Below are 18,644 nucleotides of genomic sequence, written 5' to 3' on the forward strand. Positions count from 1 at the left end.
GCCCCATGGCAAAATGTGTAGAATTGCAGAAAACTTGTTAGTTTTAAAGCATGTTTTTCTCCACTGTCAAGAGAGGGGCCACTAAAATCTTTTATTGCGAGGTGGGGGCCCTCCCAACCAAATCTCACTAAGGGCCCCCAAAAGGCTAGGTCCAGCATAGTTTGACGGACCAGGCTAGTGTCTACCATAAATGTCAGGGGGGGTAAGGTTCTGATGGGGAGACATCTGATGATAAAGCAACCACACTCTTTGTATGGCAAGGCTTGTTTAATGATTTATATTAAGACAAAATCACATTATGTATGCAATCTCAGGCTTAACATACAATACTGAACATAAATAACAAATTAAATGCATTTTGGGGGACATGATCTCAAATTTTAACAATTTTTGTTTTTCACACAATGTAGTAAAAATAACTGCCATTTAATTGTAATGAAATAAATTAAAATATATTATAAAAAGGCTTTTGCACATCATCCCTCAGATAGAAACATACAAAATATTTCCAAATAATTAATGTAAAATATATTGTACTGCAATGTGGTACTGTTTTTAGTTTACATATCATGCTGCTAATGAAAGTAAAACATTTATCAAACAATGACATTTGAAATCTAATGCCAATCGTTCATTTGACAAGTGGTTATCAGCTACACATATGCTACGGGTAATGCAACATAATTAAAAAGTGTATTCTCCATTATATCAGTATGCTATATTGTTCTATGATATCCTCTATGCTATAATATTGAAGTATTAGTCTGACGTGAGCTCATGCTTTGTCATAGTGTTGCTCTACAGTAAAATTATGTCCTCTGATCATTTTAGCTTATAAAATAGTGAGCTTTATTGTGATAGTTGCAACTTGACTATTACTACATACAGTATGTGATACCCAAATTCAAATGAGCAAAACTATCTGAAGCACAATCAAAGTTTTGCTCCCCTTTACAACAATAAACCAAACTGGAGCCTTGCGAGATGCAGAGGGTTTTGTGTTGATTCATAATAGCCTACATGACAAAATATCAACAACAAACAATGAAGCAATTACCAAATTGCTGTGGGCATGTGGAACGCTGGCATTATATGTAAGGAGGGATGCCTTCAGTTTGCAGAATGCTGTTACAGCCTTCAGCAGTAACCGCTAATAATTTAATGTTCATTGCAAAGGTTTTCATTACTCTCTCTCATGCTGTCTACACACCCCTTAGTTTCTCTAATCCCCCAGTTCTTGTCTTCCGCACACACTGTGTTGTCTGTGTTATGCCACTCTGAATTAATCACATAAATACCCAAACCACATGATGTGAAAAAGAGCATCTTAATGTGGGAAAGGCTGACAAGAAACCATACTTGAGTCTTGTTGGCACTTGTAAGAGAGAACCGTTTAATATTGTGGGGCATTCTGAAAATAAGCAAATAAAATTAGTAGACATTAAACATACAACCTCACTGTACTCTAACAATCATATACAGTCAAATATTACATAGTACCACATGATGCCAACAAAGCCATACAGGTTCAGGCATTAATTAAGAGCGTGTATACAGTCGTGGCCAAAAGTAAAAATGACACAAATATTAATTTTCACAGTCTGCTGCCTCAGTTTGTATGATGGCAATTTGCATATACTCTAGAATGTTATGAAGAGTGATCAGATGAATTGCAATTAATTGCAAAGTCCCTCTTTGCCATGCAAATTAACTGAATCCCAAAAAACATTTCCACTGCATTTCAGCCCTGCCACAAAAAGATCAGCTGACATGTCAGTGATTCTCTCGTTAACACGGGAGTGTTGACGAGGACAAGGCTGGAGATCACTTTGTGATGCTGATTGAGTTCGAATAACAGACTGGAAGCTTCAAAAGGAGGGTGGTGTTTGGAATCATTGTTCTTCCTCTGCCAGTCATGGTTACCTGCAAGGAAAAACGTGCCGTCATTGCTTTGCACAAAAAGGGCTTCACAAGCAAAGATATTGCTGCCTGTAAGATTGCACCTAAATCAACCATTTATCGGATCATCAAAAACTTCAAGGAGAGCGGTTCAATTGTCGTGAAGGCGGCTTCAGGGCGCCCAAGAAAGTCCAGCAAGCGCCAGGACCGTCTCCTAAAGTTGAGTCAGCTGCGGGATCGGGGCACCACCAGCACAGAGCTTGCTCAGGAATGACAGCAGGCAGGTGTGAGTGCATCTGCACGCACAGTGAGGAGAAGACTTTTGGAGGATGGCCTGGTGTCAAGAAGGGCAGCAAAGAAGCCACTTCTCTCCAGGAAAAACATCAGGGACAGACTGATATTCTGCAAAAGGTATAGGGATTGGACTGCTGAGGACTGGGGTAAAGTCATTTTCTCTGAATCCCCTTTACGATTGTTTGGGGCATCCGGAAAAAAGCTTGTCCGGAGAAGACAAGGTGAGCGCTACCATCAGTCCTGTGTCATGCCAACAGTAAAGCATCCTGAGACCATTCATGTGTAGGGTTGCTTCTCAGCCAAGGGTGTGGGCTCACTCACAATTTTGCCTAAGAACACAGCCATGAATAAAGAATGGTACCAACACATCCTCCGAGAGCAACTTCTCCCAACCATCCAGGAACAGTTTGGTGATTAACAATGTCTTTTCCAGCATGATGGAGCACCTTGCCATAAGGCAAAAGTGATAACTAAGTGGCTCGGGGAACAAAACATAAATATTTTGGGTCCATGGCCAGGGAACTCCCCAGACCTTAATCCCATTGAGAACTTTTGGTCAATCCTCAAGAGGCGGGTGGACAAAGAAAACCCCACAAATTCTGACAAACTCCAAGCATTGATTATGCAAGAATGGGCTGCCATCAGTCAGGATGTGGCCCAGAAGTTAATTGACAGCATGCCAGGGCAGATTGCAGAGGTCTTGAAAAAGAAGGGTCAACACTGCAAATATTAACTCTTTGCATCAACTTCATGTAATTGTCAATAAAAGTCTTTGACACTTATGAAATGCTTGTAATTATACTTCAGTATTCCATCTGACAAAAATATCTAAAGACACTGAAGCAGCAAACTTTGAAAATGAATGTGTCATTCTCAAAACTTTTGGCCACGACTGTAGTGTATCACTGTCCATGGAGACAGCTGAACTTAAGCCATGTTCTTTAATTTTCCTTTTAGCAAATAGTAACGATCATAAATACGTCCCTATTGGGCTTAGTATTTATATTGTTAGATATTCAAGGGACAGTCAGTGGGCCCATAATGAAATAGTCCAAAACAGAAGGCTAAGTGGCTGAACCCTGAAGGCACGTTGGGTTAAGCCAGATATTGTCATTTCTATAACTGATATGCTTGTTTGTGCTATAAACCTTTTCATAACAATATCATAGCAATTCCCTTTCAAAAGTCACAAATGTCACAATGTCCCCAAATGTGAACCTGTCATCTCATACCAGATTACAATCTTTCCAGAAGGAACCATCATGTAGCAAGACTGGGCAAAACAGATAAAGCACGCTGAATAATTTGGTACAAAAAAAAGAATTGGCGAGACAATATACACATTTGTGAGAAAATACAAGTGCTACTGTGTGGAATGGTGCAATGAAGGGATGCCATAATCTTGAAGCATGCCATTGTATTATACACACAAAAAGGACTGCAGTGCAATCAAATTAACACATCACAATACAATCAAATGTCAATGTCTGTGACATTTAGTTTTGTGTTTTTTTAACTGTAGGGATATTCTTGTCTCTAAGCAACTCATTTGGTCTCATTTGGCAGCGAAGGAAATATAAGTATACAGTTTGTGCTTGACCCACTAAATGCAGGCAAACATCTCTACAATCAAAGCTCAAATCATTAAGACATATCAACTGTAATGCAAAAGTAATATCATTTATTCTCCCCCATTCTCAGTTCAGTGGATGCAGTCATTGAAATAATGGCTCCATGTGAATGATTGATATCATGTTGACAAAACTCCTCACTCAATGTAAGTACATTATAGACAAGCCTGCCAAAGCACACATCTTGTCCATGGGAACATCTCCCTAGTCCACAATGACACATCATTCATCCCTCATCAAAGAAAGCCTTGCCTTCACACAGCGAAGAGCAATGGGCACACCTCTGCCCAGTACCAAAATGTGAATGTCCGATTAGATGAACCACTCCTTCTTGCTCTCATCGATGGTTTCTGTGAAGGCGGGGTCATTGACAATGATGGCTGCATCGGCACAGTCCGCAGACTCTGCCCCTTTGGCCTCGTTGGTGTGGTAGGAGCCCTTGTGACGGAACATATGGCGAATCAGGAACACCAGGGTGCAGAGGATGGTGAAGATGACCACAGCAATGATACCTGCAAGTACAACGGACATTATGAGGAACATGACCTTTAAAAACACCAACAACCCTGTATAGTAGGCGAGTTGGTTACTGCGCCAACTCACCTCCGATAACTGCAGAGTTCTGATCAACTCCATCCCGGCTAACTCTTTCCTCATTGAATGGGAATACAGCACCAGCTGAAAAAGTAAACAAAAACAAAATCTCAGCTACAAAATATCTCCACCCCAAAATAATCCAACAATGCAAAAAAAATGTCAATGCTGTCATATGTTTTACAGAAACAGAATGTCAATTGTAAACTGGCACACTTTGACATCTATTAAAAGAACAGGACAGGAGATGTACACTGAGCATACAAAACATTTCCATGACAGACTGACCAGGTGAATCCAGTTGAAAGCTAGGATCCCTTATTGATGTCACTTGTTAAATCCACTTCAATCAGTGTAGATGAAGTGGAGGAGACAGGTTAAAGAAGGATTTTAAGCCTTGAGAGAATTGAGACATGAATTGTGTGCCATTCAGAAGGTGAATGAGCAAGACAAAAAACATAAGTGCCTTTGAACGGGGTATGGTAGGTTTGTGTCAAGAACTGCAACGCTGCTGGGTTTATCACACTCGATAGTTTCCCGTGTGTATGAAGAATGGTCCACCACCCAAAGGACATCCAGCCAACTTGATACAACTGTGGGAAGCATTGGAGTCAACATCCCTTTGGAATGCTTTGGACACCTTGTAGAGTCCATGCCCCGATGAATTGAAGCTGTTCTAAGGGGAGGGGGGGGGTGCGCAACGAAATATTAGGAAGGTGTTCCTAATGTTTGGTATACTCTGTGTGTATAGCATGCAGTATATGCACAGTATGTGAGTCTATGGGGGAAGTAGGTGTGGGTTCAGAGTCAAAAGGGGCAGTCTACTCTTTTCAGCTGACATCTGTGGGCACTAGTCCATTTGAGTGGATCCTGCAGAACCCCCCCCCCCCCCAAAACACACACACATTTTAGTCATTTAGCAGATGCTCTTATCCAGAGCGACTTAGTTTAAAATTTGTATTTCTTATTATTATTGAATATTAAAACATATAATCTACTTGCAGTGAAGCCGCTCAAATTTACATTACATTAGTCATCTAACAGACTCCCATCCAGAGAGACCCACAGAATTAACCAGGGTCAACGTCCTGCTCAAGGGCACGTCAGATCTCCCACAAGGTCAAAAATGGGGACCTGAACCAGAGAACTATCAGCCCCCGGACTAAGCTCCCAACTGCCAGGCCACCAGCCCTCCAAGATCCCCCCCCCCACACACACACAGTTTCCCAAGAGACCTCCGCCCCGCCACAGTTGTGCCCCCCCCGAGAAAACAAATCATAAAATATTTCCTTTCCCCCAAGACACCGGCCCCCCCATCACCCAATGCATCAACAACCAACAAAATGAACAAAAGAGAAGAGAAAGACAAAGGAAAACAGAAAACAACAATGCAAAAAACAAGACATCAAGGACAACAAAAATCATAACAGCAAGGCCAACAATATGTATGGCACTATTTACATGTGTGTTTGTGAATGTGCACGTGTGTGCGTTTGAATGAGTGTATGTCTGTATATGCATGTGTACAAACACCTCAGGCAAACAGGCATTAGCTGTAACAATGCCTGTCAGTGTCATTCAAACTTACTTTTTGTTTTGTTTTGACTTTTAACTTTTATCCTTGACCGCCATTCTATCCCCCACCCAGCGACTCCACTTCCACTTGTCTCCAGTTCCAGTTCCACATCCCAACCCTCAGCTCATCCCACCTATCTCTGCTGGCCACCCTCTTCGGATTTCTACGCACCATATTTCTTTCAACTATGCTGTGATGTTTAACATACAATTTGAATCTATCTAATCGAATAGAATCCAGAGTGCGAGTTGAACGAGTTGACCAGGTCTCTCCAGATCTCTCAACAATGCTATTTCAAGGTAAATTTTAGATCAATGCTATGAATTTTCAGCCATTCCTGAACCTGAGAACAGAAACAGGCTACCTAAGTGCAATACCAAAACAAATTGTCTTGATTCTATATCTTCACAACAAAATTTGCAGGGCTGCGATGATTGTATGCCCCAAATATTCAAAATTCTGTTGGTGGCAAGAATTCTGTGCAATAATTTTAGCTGAAAAGCATGAAGTCTTGAATCTTGCGTTGTTTTATATATCAACTCATACACCTTGTCCATGGAATCGGTACATCAAAAATATCTTCCCAGTGATTTACAATTAGTGCATTCATCTTAAGATAGCTAGGTGGGACAACCACATATCTCAGTCATAGTAAGTACACTTTTCTTCAATAAAGTAGCTATCAGTAAAATCAGAGCTAGTAGGGGAAAAATCTAGTGCAAGTACTGGTTCACGAAATACTTTGTTTTTTGTTATTTTCACATACACACATGTACACACACACAGTGGGGCAGGGATCACAGATGCCTCTCACAGGGAGCTTACAAAGGCTGATTGGTCACCTTTGGAGCACTATGCAAGGCTAAGATCAAATGATAAAAGGATTCTCCCTCTTATTCTCATATTTTTCATCTAAAATTCTATTAGTCTTTTACTATCAGTGGTGTAAAAATCAATAACTGAAAAGATCAACCCACTACTTCCATTAGGCCTAGCTGTAGGACAACTGAACTTGTTAATATTAATCCTTACCAAAGCAGTATCACTAAAATGATTTATCTGACCTATTGAAACCACACATATGCCTCCATAGGTTAAACATACAGCATAGTCACTGAGAGTCCCTGAGAGATGGAGTTTCATACCCTAGTACAGAGCAGACCATTCTCAGAGCAGGCAGGAGATAGATCTTGTGTTTCCCAGCAATATATCTCATGTATCTGGAAAAGCTCACCCAGGATCAATACACTGACCCAGTAATAACCACCCTGTAGAGCTATCCGCAGGAGCTAAACAGCACATGGGTTTAAATGGTACAATAGCTGGAGAAGAAGAAAAATACCACCATTAAATATAATGGCTTGAAGTTATAATGAAATATCAGATCTCTTTGGAGAACTGAGTGGACCGCTGGTGCTGCCAGTTGACCACTGACAATTCATCTACTATACATAATGTAAAGGCCTTACAGTGCTTACCGTAAAAATGCAGTATTCAAGATGATGGAACAAGATGTAAAACCACAAGAATATAATCAAATCCCATGACACTGTATGAATAAATGGTTCCATTGGCTGGACAATCAAAGGAGATAGATACACAATGATTTACTGTACCTGAGTCCATGTGCCAGGGATCGTTGGCAGCAGCCATTGGTGAGATCGTGACAGGAGACGCTCCACAGTTTGACTCCACTAGAATGCCCTGGGTGGTCACCGGGGCGACGATGCCAGACCTCAGTGCTGCCTTCAGAGGGGCGATATTGTTGAAATGAACTCTGGACAGACAGCCCACAAACCCTGGAGTGTTGTACTTCTCTATGATGACTGGGTCAATCTGGCCAGTTTCTGATCAAAACCAAGACAAAATCATTTAAAACATAACAGCAGTTCTGGATTAGATAGTTCTTCCTTATGGTATCCCTGTCAACCTATGTGAAATGTATAGACCTTGAGTGTATCAGTGCACAGTAGAGTTTTATCATCTTCTGCTTGTGTGGAGCTGCTGACTGATGCTATCTGACCACTTAATACTGGTCTACCACCACGATGCACTACTACTCAGCACACTGCAATACTGTAAGCCTCCCCAGTTTGATTTATGTTCACTGGAATCTAGCCTCTGGTTGGTGATCCTGTATTCCCAATCCCTAGTCTCCCCCTACATTACAGATAGGCAGCTACTGTACAAGCTCCTACTGCAGATATATACTCCCAATAGACCAGGGAAAACAAAGTATCCAATTCTACCTCAATACAATATTCTCCAAAGGCGGCTAAAGAAGAGTAAGTTCCATGTAAGAAGGATGTGTCATATGCCCCCGGGTAAAAAAAAATACAAAACACACCCTGTTTGGAACATTAGCCATGCATTGATCTTTACTTTTGAGAACACATCCCAATATCTACAGGAAGAAAATTCACCATCTTAAACCAATGATAAAACTACAGTGGCAAGGTTTGTTAAAAGCAACATAGGCCTACCCTACAGTATATCCTGTATAGGAAATGCCAATCTAAAACAAATCTTGCAACAACAAATCACAAGGTCAAGGTTTACAATAAGTTTCTCCAATACCTATGTATTTAGTGTAGTTACAGTTATGTTGTAATCCAAAACACTATGCCACCTCAAGTTAGTCAAATACAGAAGAGTAGTACCTGTTTGCCCTGTTGTCCTCCCTGAATGTAGTGATGCTTGCTCTGCCTCCACCTTGCAGACCCTCTATCCAGAGCTACCACTGGCAGCTGTACACCTGTCTATGATCATGTCCATCACTCTGTCCGTCCCTCTGTCCGTCCCTCTGTCCGTCACTCTGTCTGTCTGTCAGTCAGTCACCAGGTCCATTTACCTCTGCATCTGCCTCGCTGCCAGCTAGTAGTCTATTTGTCTTCCTGCCAATACATCTATCAATCTCTCTGTCTATTTTCCTGTGTGTATACCTGTCTGTCAGCCTGTCTATGTACCTGTCAGGGTGTCTACGTGCCTGCAGCCTTGGTTAGCCAACGAGCTCTGAATATGAATGCACCCCGAGTGATTCAGTCCACCTCCTTTCCCTACCTTCCCCACAGCCAGACCAGAGAAAACATTGGAGAAAATATGATGTCATGGATCAGTGAGCTAATACATTCACTGCGTGGCTCAGAGAAAACCTGGATGTGCGTATAGGAGTGCAAGATGGGGGATCAGGATCGGGCCTCTGTGCTCCCTCCCTGAGGATGATGTCAGAGATCGGTGGGTCTGTTGTTAATATATTCACAGAGTGCAGCAGCAAAGCACTCTGGGGAGTCGTAAGGCTTTACCAGCCAGGCAGAATGGGGCACTCTACTGTTCTCAGAACAGGACCAGTGTACTGGTGTCTGACTCCTGCTGACACAGTACTGCTCCCTCCCACCACGCCACATCACATTATTCGAGTTCCTATTCCATCCCTCGTCTGGTTACAGAATACTGTTGTGTTGTGTGCTGCAGTGGTGTGGTTCCTGATGGTCCTATGATACAGGCGTTTTATCCTGCTTTTTTCTGAGTGGTGTGGGGAGGTGTACTACATCAGTCAGATTAAGACCTAGACAATATGGCCACTAAATACATGTACATGTCTTCGTATCAACACATGATTTTCTGTCAAGGCAACATCACCTTTACCATCTATATTGATACCCTCATTACATATATTAATACACCTGGACTAAACCAGAACTCATCACTTTTTAGCCACGGATGGGCAACACACATTATGGTTCTGTTTTTTATCAGAACACACAGAACCAAACTCCTAAAATGACTTAGGGGGCGAATTCTAAGAGATCTGTACACATACCTCTGATGGCATTTATTATATTTGCACTCCAGTAATACATGGATTATATCTGCACTTACCAAAGACTTTCCCCAGGAATATGGTCTTGACCAGGTTGAACTGAGTGTCAGAGTCATCAGGCAGAGTGTAGCTGACTGGGGGGTAATGATCCAACTGGAAAATAATACCATATGGTCATGAATCATGATGTATTACAGTCAGTTATAAACCCAGTTCAGCTGTACTGTATTGTTATTACTGCCCCCTAGTGGTAGACTTTAGAGTATCTTTCTGAAAATCCGAGCTGATGCCAGTGTACAGTATCATTCATTGGCCAAATAAGATACACAAAGAAAAAAACTGTGCTAATAGCACAATGCACTAAAAACCATCTCCACAGACAAGGTGGGTCAGGTGTGTCAACAGCCTAATGCAGTCTGAGAGGACAGCACACTCTCACAGAGTGGTGTCCTCCCCTCCTGAGAGCACTAGAGTCCTACCTTTCAACTCCTTAATGAAGTGCTTTATCTATGTAGCTATCAATCAGCCTAATGTAGTCAGAGGACAGGGAAAGGTTGTATTTTGTTGTATTTCATGACGTCAGCAAATCTCCCACTGAGAGCAGTGCCCTCCCTGGGACAAGTAGAACATTAAAGTCCAACCTTTCAACTGCTTGATGAAAATTGTTCTTTAAATAAAGCTACATCATTGGTATGATTTTTACCTGCGGCCTAACGTAGTCTGAAAGGAAATAAAACATATTTTTTTGAATTTCATGACTTCAGCAAATCCCACTGTGTGTTAGATCACCCTTTATGACTAGGGTCATACTGGACCTGCAGCTGAAAAGTGCTATATAGAGACATAAAACCACATTACTGTTCTCATTATTATTACCTGCAGCCGTATGTTCTTCTCCTGCCTGGAGATGTTGATGTGGTGAGGCTGCCCGTTGGCCATGTTGCGCTGGTCCAGGTCGATGGTGAACGGCTCCCTCAGGCCTCCCAGGCTGTAGCGGATCTGAAGTGTTCCTGACAGAGGCAGATGGAATGGACAGTCAGTCCTAATGTTCCATCACCATCGTAATTCATATGGTTGTCAGTCCATATTCTGATAGGCTTAGTAACATGGTAAGAGTATCAAACTCAAGTGGAAATTGTATTTTAAATGACGCTTTACATTGCCAAATACTAAATTGACTATCACTCTCTCTTTCTGCTTTTTCAGTGAAATATGTATGTGCCTGGGACCATGCCCAACCTGTGTGTTGCACTATATAATTAGCTATTGAGCTAATTTACAGTACATTCTGTGGTTCTTTGCTGACCGAGCCATTAACTTCACCCTCCAAGCGTTTCAAACCCTATAAACGGACGGCCAGGGTTGCTCTCTTGTTCTTTCAAGCATTTCAAACCCTTTGAGCAGTTTCTCTCTCACCATTGTGTCTGAGCACCACAGCCAGGTAGTCCTGGGTCCTGGAGCTGATGTAGACCAGGATGCTGGGGGCGTTGGAGGTGCTGAAGCTGAACACCAGCTCCTCCTGGGTCAGGTTGCCCTCTGTGGGTAGCACGGGAGACAGGCTCTTCACATCCCTGATGGCTGGAAGGCCCCTCTCGGGAAGGAAGTCGTAACGAACGAGTGTTCCACTCTCAAAGTAGCTGCCCACATCTGATACACACAGGAGACATTTGGCAGCAAAACAAAACATCAGCATAAGTTTGAGAGATTGACAAGCGAATCGATATTAGCCTCCCTAAAGCACCGTGTAAAGTTATAGTTGAACCACAGTGTAAAGTTGAAAAAAAAAATACCCGGACATATTCAGAGTTACTATTCTCTCACATGACTGTATTTTACCTTCAGTGCAGAAGGGCCCATCATAGGCAGTCAAGGTGCAGTCGCATGAGTAACCGTTGTATTTCTCCATGCACTTGCCACCGTTTCTGCAGTGCTGCCCATAGCTGGTGCAGTGGCCAGAGCAGCCAGGCTTAACCCCTGGGGTGACCTTCGCCCTCTCTTCCAGGTCAAGGGTCACACCGTTCATCTTCAGGGCACGGATACATCCTAGGAACCCCCTCTGGCCACCTGATGCACCTGAATGATAACGTTTATGACAAGAAGTTGTATTAGGTATTTTGGTTTACAACAACTTATGTTACAAAGTACACTTCTGGTAAAAAAACAAAAAACAAACAAACAGGTAAACTCATCCTAAACTCAAGTTTTTTTTTAGTTGTTGAAGTTGTTGAATTGACATCCTTATACCTTTTGACATTGTTGTTGTGTGCAATGTGAATACTGCGTGGGCCTGTATCCAACAGTGCAGCCTGTATAAGTCGGGTCATAACACCATGAGCTGAGCAGCAGTAGTCTAACCCACATAGACATATAAACCCGGATCATCATTACGCTATGTGGTGGGAGGCAGGTAGGTAGGATATCTTACCCACGTAGAGCTGGCTGTATAGCTCCAGGCGGGTGTGACCCTGTGGGGGTGCAGGGCGAACCTCCTTGTAGTGCCCATCCAGCTGCAGCACAGCTTCCTTCACATTGCGCTCAGCCACCACCCTGTGCCACTGGTCATCATTAAGAGGAGTGGACGACCTCACACTCAGCTCCACCAGACCGTTGCCCACATCAAAAGAGAAGGACACAACCGTGGCAGCTGGGCAGGAGGGGAGAAAGGGCAAGGAGTTAGATAAGGTTTTGGGTGCTGCCAAACAGGCTTTGGATCGTCAGAAGTGGAGAGGTCTTGTTTCTGCCTTATGAGCAGGTGGGCACAAAGAGGATAAGTAAGTAAGAAACAACTGAATTAAGAGGTGGAAATGTGTCAAGGAGGTAGTTTTTGAAACAAGGATTAGGCCTGTGCTATACAGGAGATTTGAAAGACCTTGGTCTGTTTCGGAGTGGTTGAAAAGCTAACAAGCATTTTTACCGAAATGGAAAGTTTGCTTACATACAGTGTTGACTTTTCCCATGAATGCGAAGGAAACTGTTATATAATTTCCTTTGCTGTTGAAATCATGATGATTTGAAATATCCTTGTTGAAATCATGATGATTTGAAATATTCTTGTTGAAATCATGATGACTTCAAAATAAAAATGAAATGACACTATGTATAATTCACAGCTCTGAAAAACTGATCACTTTCTAGATGTGTATTTGACAAGTACCTATCAGCTAACACTTAAAAATGCGTAACGCAGACAAATACTTCAGGGAGCAGTGAGAGATAGCTCTCCCTTTCACAACGACACAGTTCTCTCATTTCCCCCCTCTATCATCATTTACTTTATTGAAACCCTGTTGACAGGTATCATCATACCCCCTGTTGGGTCCAATTCTACAGAGACGTACGTTACATACTGACAACTAGTCTAATCACCCAACACCCTGTCCGATTGCTTAATCCACATAAATCACAGACTCCAGGCTGCCATCGAGTAATGAGATTTCACAGCGATTGTGATTGAGCTCTTTTCCACTTACCAGGGGTCTCACCCTGGACCACATTGGGAGAATCATTATTTGATTTTATTTCCCAACCGACTCAATAGATCTATAATAAAGGGAGCTGTCTGACTGCATTTGTTCTCCATTCAGAGCATGTACTGAAGCTGTGGAGATGACATGGGGGAGCCTTGTCAATCATAGATCCACCTGTTCAGAGCAGATGCTTGGCCTGCAGGACTGGCAGATAACATTCTGAAGCTCAGAGAAATTTTGGAGTGGAGCCAAGTCTCATTAAAACAACTGCCAGTGCCAAGCTCTAAAGAGAAATTCTAATGTGTACCAGTACTCAAGTGTTTAAAACTGTTTAAAATACAAAAGCTCACCAGAGGCTTAGTAAATCCATTTCCCTTGGCAGACTAATACTATACCTTGTGAATATTAAAATGGGGGGAAAATATTAAATATGAAATGTTTTTTTTACAGAATATTGTCTGTCTCTGTCTCCAAAGAAGAGACCGTGTTTCTTCAGAGCAACTGAATCACTAATAATACTGCTCAAATATTGTCAACGCATTGCACCAAAAGATGGCGTCAGTAAAGCTTCAAACCTGCCAGAGAAAAAGGGTCAGAAACAATAACAATGGGTTCTGAGGCGACGGAAGGAGCTCAAAGATATTTCTGACCATTGATCTTTCCCAGCGGAAGGAAACTGCTCTCCCACTAGCTCACAAATCATGCTTAAATGTCACTGGAAACCAATTTCATCTAACAATACCATTTCCAAACAGGGTTCCCACTGTGCTGGTGAACTTTAAGTTAATACTGACTTCCAGCCATTTCTAAGTGGAGATTTCTAAAGCACTGAAGTTGAATATAAACTGAGAGAAGTATGGACTGCGATCGATGAGATGGATGGCAGCCTTTATGGAGAGCCCTAGAGGTACCTTGGGAGGTTTCACCTTCACAATGTTCTCAGACTGAGACTCTACAGTACACACACACTTGTCCCCCAAAATTCAATTTACCATCTTGTTACAGTCCCCAAGAGTTGACTGAGGAGCTGTACTAAGAACTGAATGGTAGCTCACAGGGAACATGGCAGGTGACAATTGCTTAGTGGCTGGGGGTTTGTTTTTAGTAGGAACACGAGATTCTTGTTTTGTGGCCACAAGACAGACAAGATCCTTTTTATATAGTGGAAAGTCATAGTGGAAAGTCAAAGTCGATATCTACTGTGAATAAGCCTTACCAACACTGTCCAAAACCACTGAATTTATACTGCATCTATACATTATATATTGTAATGGGATACTTTTTTGCAGATGTGGACCCAGAGCTTTGATATGGAACTGCACAGACACACATCCATAATATAAGTCTGCAGGTAGTGTATATCGACCTGTTACTGAGTAGTGGTATACTCACCTTTTAGTTCCAGGCGGATGAAGTCAGCGTTGCCAAGGTTCTCCAGAAAGACGCCATAAGAGGAGGAAGTCTTGAAATAGAAAGAGATGTCAGCACTGGTCTCTCCTTGGAAGGTAGGGAAGTGCAGGTAGGATGCAGGCATGTTGAAGGATGCTGCGTTCCAGTAGTTACCTGGGAAACAGGAAACATGAATCACTCAGTGTGTTGCCTATCCACATCACTGATTGTGCATTCTAGTCATACAAAGCAGAGAATAATGGCCCAAAATACTACCATAGGTGTGGAAATTATAACAAACTCACCATCTCCTTGACAACGCAGTGGACCCACAGTCAATTTAGCCTCAGAGCCAGCACGATTAGTGTCACCAACCACCACCTGACTCACAGGCAAATGGTCTTTATACACCAGAAGACCAGCGTCCTCTCTCCTAAATTAAAAATAAATCAAATATGTGAGGTACAGAGGAATATTTTCACTACAAAAGGCACAACAGTAAGATTGTAACATTTGCTTTGTGCTACAATGTATTACGTCTTGATTAATTTCATGGATGACATTTCAGGATAACTAGATTATAAAACTACGTTTTAATACGGTAACATCGAATCTATGGTCTTGTTCAGTCACTCACCACCGTGTTTGATCAGCGTCACAGTTGCAGTAGTACTTGGGGTCGGTGCAGTTCCTCTCGATTCCACAGGCACACTTCTGGATCCCTGGGCCTGAACCACCCCAGTAAAAATGCTTCTCATTGGCCCTGCCAACCCACCATGTAAATGGAGATCCCTCTGCAAAATAACAACAACATGAATCAGCACAGAACATACCAAAACAACAACATACTCAATACATAAGCATCATGCTACAATATTTGTGTATATCTACAGTAAACAAATGACCATAGATAGTATAAGCAGTTTTTTAAATGTACTCTTCTCTACTGGTACACAGACAATAACATGCTACCTTTGTTGATGTCAAACTCGCATGGCAAATAGCCTTGAAACTGAGATGAAGAGGCTATTGATGCATATTGATGAATACGTCAGAGGTCATATACTGCTTATGTTATGTGCAGTCCTATGTTTAGATCCTTAGACAAGTGTAACCAGCTGATCCATTTTCCTTCACTCTATTTGACAATTTACTTTTTTATTGATTGAGACAAGCTATGTGGTCTATTAATCAGCTATTCATCCTGTTCCACCCCCACACCAACAGCAGCACAGACCGATAGTGTTATTCAGCACTCCAGGTAATCAAAAATGACTTGCTCTAAGGAACAGGAAAATAACTGGTGTGAGGAATCACATCAAGTGGAAATGTCTGTTTGTATAGATGGACAAACAAGATCATTTATCAAGACAAACACTCCCCAGGGCATTTGTTCTTGTTCAACAACTCCACCATGCTTGTGTAGTCATACGGACTACTGTGGGATCTCTGAACAACTCTTGTGTATTGCTGTTTACAATGTGAATTATGCTTTTGAATTTCAAGTAGTCAAACAACAGGCATGCTTAACAATAAGCAGTGGGAAAAAACAATGTTTACACGACGGTAATTTGGGAAAGACAAGAAAATATAATTTCATTTGCCATTTTCCATCTTGTCATTGTTACTTATCAGCAGCACCTGGCTGAATTTGCCCTCCAGTGAATGACAAATAATAATTTTATGAAAAATAATAATTGGCTGGTAGTACATTATTGAAGGGGTCCGGTATCAAGCCACTGACAGTGAAATATTAACGCAACGTTTGCATCAATGGGGAAATAATAGTGGAAGGACAATGGGACTGCTGTTTCTAGCCACAGGGGTGGTCTGTTCATCACATGCCTCAGAAATCGGCTAAAATGTTTCAGTAAAAGCCAAGGGGACACAGAGTGAGGCGGTGAGGCTCTAGGGAGAGAACAAAGGCTGTTACACAGGCTGTTCCCCTGCAAGGTACCCATGTTCCACACTGGTCCACATGCAGGGCAGGGGGGGTGAAGAGAGGGAGATGGAGAGAGACAGAGAGAGGGGGGTGGATGGAGAGAGGAGGGTGGATAGAGAGATTGAGGGGAGCGGTATGGACCATTGTGGGGTTGTGGGTATTCCCTGGTTATAGAGTAATCAATAATTCAGGTTCTTTATGGTGATGAGAAGGGAAACAGGCTAAGCTGAGGGCCTGGAGGCCAAGTGTCTCCCGTCTGTGTAAGGGGAGAGAGACAAACCAGCAGCGGTGATACTGGGAGGTAAAGTAAGCTTCTATTCCTCAATACTGGATGAATGGGCACCACTGGGGACAACACAATAAGACTACCAAATGAGGGAGAGGTACTACCACCGACCAGCAGCTCTGACCAGGAATTTCTGACGCCTCGTCTCTTTCAGCTCACTGATCCTGCCAACCAACACGCTCCCTTTCACCATGCTAAACGGCTGTCGAGCAGCAAGGTGTACAGAGCTCACCAGAACACTAATGATGTGTGGGTTTTATCTGTCAACGTCTCCAGTCAGTCAGGCCCCTGTCTCAGATCCTAACACATTCAAAGGACATGATGAAAGCTTGTCATGCTGCACATATACACCAAGTGATGCACAAATCAGTGTCTACTCTAGAGGCTGGGAGCTGGGGCTACCCTGTTGCTAACAAAACCTCAGGCTCAGAACTCTATGGACCCTCAGGGGGAACGGGCTGTTGCTTGATAACGCCAGATGAGATAAAAATCAAACAAGGTAAAAAATAAAACACTACATTGTTGGAAGAAACTGGCAAGCTTTTAGGTTCTGTGGCTGTCATGGAATTTCAGTTTTAATATTCCCTACGGTTGGCTTAAGGGAATAAACCAGTTCCATTTATCACAGGTAGTATTCCTCAGAGCCACTGCAATAAACGCTTGGCTCAATTCTATGAGTAATGACAAGGGATGACAACTGCTGTGTCGCTGTCTAATGTACGCCAGCTTGTCGCTGTCTAATGTACGACAGAGACAAGCTGTCTAATGTACGTCAGCTTGTCGCTGTCTAATGTACGTCAGCTTGCCTTCACATCTCGTGAAACACTTGCCAAATCAAATAGATAAGAGTATTCTTCACGTGTAGCCATAATGCTAATAACAATCGGCTAAACAATTTAGCAACACCTAAATGGACATTCATCAATAACAAACACTGGGAAGGGGAAAGAGAAGATAACATATTATTGCCATTTTCTCTCTCCAGATGCCTAAATTGCTGTGTCTTTGTTGGAAAGGATACTACAGTATTGTCCAATAGAAACAGATCCTTAAAATATTCTCAGATGTACACAACAATTAACATACAAACACCAATGTTCTCTTTACCTGGCGTATTGAGCAGTCGAGACATTCGGCAGGCGTAGGCAACATGCTGTTCACAGTACTCCGCACTTCCCGTGATGGCTGTCACCTGTCGTAGGGAGATAAAAAAATAGGGTTTAAGCAATGCAGAATGCATAACATTTAGTAATATTAGTGGAGCTGAGTGAAAATACAGTGAGAACATCTTTAATAAACAACGTAGCTAGCTAGTGTCTTCGGCTGTAACATCAAAATACATAGAAAATACACATAGGGCTGGTTTCTCTAGACTGAAAATATAGAGTTTCTCCATTGAGTATTGTTTTTTTGTACGAAACTAGGCTTCATCCTGGTCCATTAAACCCACTGATAAAATACAGATTTCTTTCCCATTGAGATGGTTCCTTCATGAATGATTCAATGGGTGAAGATGTCATAAGGTCATAAGGTTACCTGCTCTGTGGACATGTTGTAATTGAGCTGCAGCACAGCCTTCCCCTCCAGGTCTGAGCCAGTCACTGAAGTCTGGGGAGACAGGTTGTTTCTCACTGTCGTCCACACCTTGTCCTCTGCAACACACACAGTCAACAACACCATCAACAAACCAGTACAATATTTACAGGTGAATAATTAAATGTGGGTCAGAGCCATCCCTGCAGTCAA

At 42.4% G+C, this 18,644-nt stretch overlaps 1 protein-coding gene across 2 annotated transcripts in view; it reads right to left on the reverse strand.

The window, feature by feature from the left end:
* Nucleotides 1–1,369: 1,369 nt before the first annotated feature.
* LOC139550725 (contactin-associated protein-like 2) overlaps nt 1,370–18,644 on the reverse strand; it is a 96,554-nt gene continuing 79,279 nt past the window's right edge. For both annotated transcript variants that reach the window (XM_071361823.1, XM_071361822.1), the window contains 13 exons: nt 18,435–18,550; nt 18,006–18,090; nt 15,308–15,464; nt 14,976–15,103; nt 14,674–14,844; nt 12,240–12,458; nt 11,651–11,887; nt 11,231–11,461; nt 10,691–10,824; nt 9,874–9,967; nt 7,611–7,841; nt 4,428–4,502; nt 1,370–4,336 (listed from right to left, as the gene is read on the reverse strand). In XM_071361823.1, the coding sequence (XP_071217924.1) occupies nt 4,137–4,336; nt 4,428–4,502; nt 7,611–7,841; nt 9,874–9,967; nt 10,691–10,824; nt 11,231–11,461; nt 11,651–11,887; nt 12,240–12,458; nt 14,674–14,844; nt 14,976–15,103; nt 15,308–15,464; nt 18,006–18,090; nt 18,435–18,550 (2,078 nt within the window). In that variant the 3' untranslated portion in view covers nt 1,370–4,136. The remainder of the gene's footprint in view (nt 4,337–4,427; nt 4,503–7,610; nt 7,842–9,873; nt 9,968–10,690; nt 10,825–11,230; nt 11,462–11,650; nt 11,888–12,239; nt 12,459–14,673; nt 14,845–14,975; nt 15,104–15,307; nt 15,465–18,005; nt 18,091–18,434; nt 18,551–18,644) is intronic.

This window comes from Salvelinus alpinus, chromosome 23 (genome assembly GCF_045679555.1).
Source record: "Salvelinus alpinus chromosome 23, SLU_Salpinus.1, whole genome shotgun sequence".
Classification (NCBI taxonomy): Eukaryota; Metazoa; Chordata; class Actinopteri; order Salmoniformes; family Salmonidae; genus Salvelinus; species Salvelinus alpinus.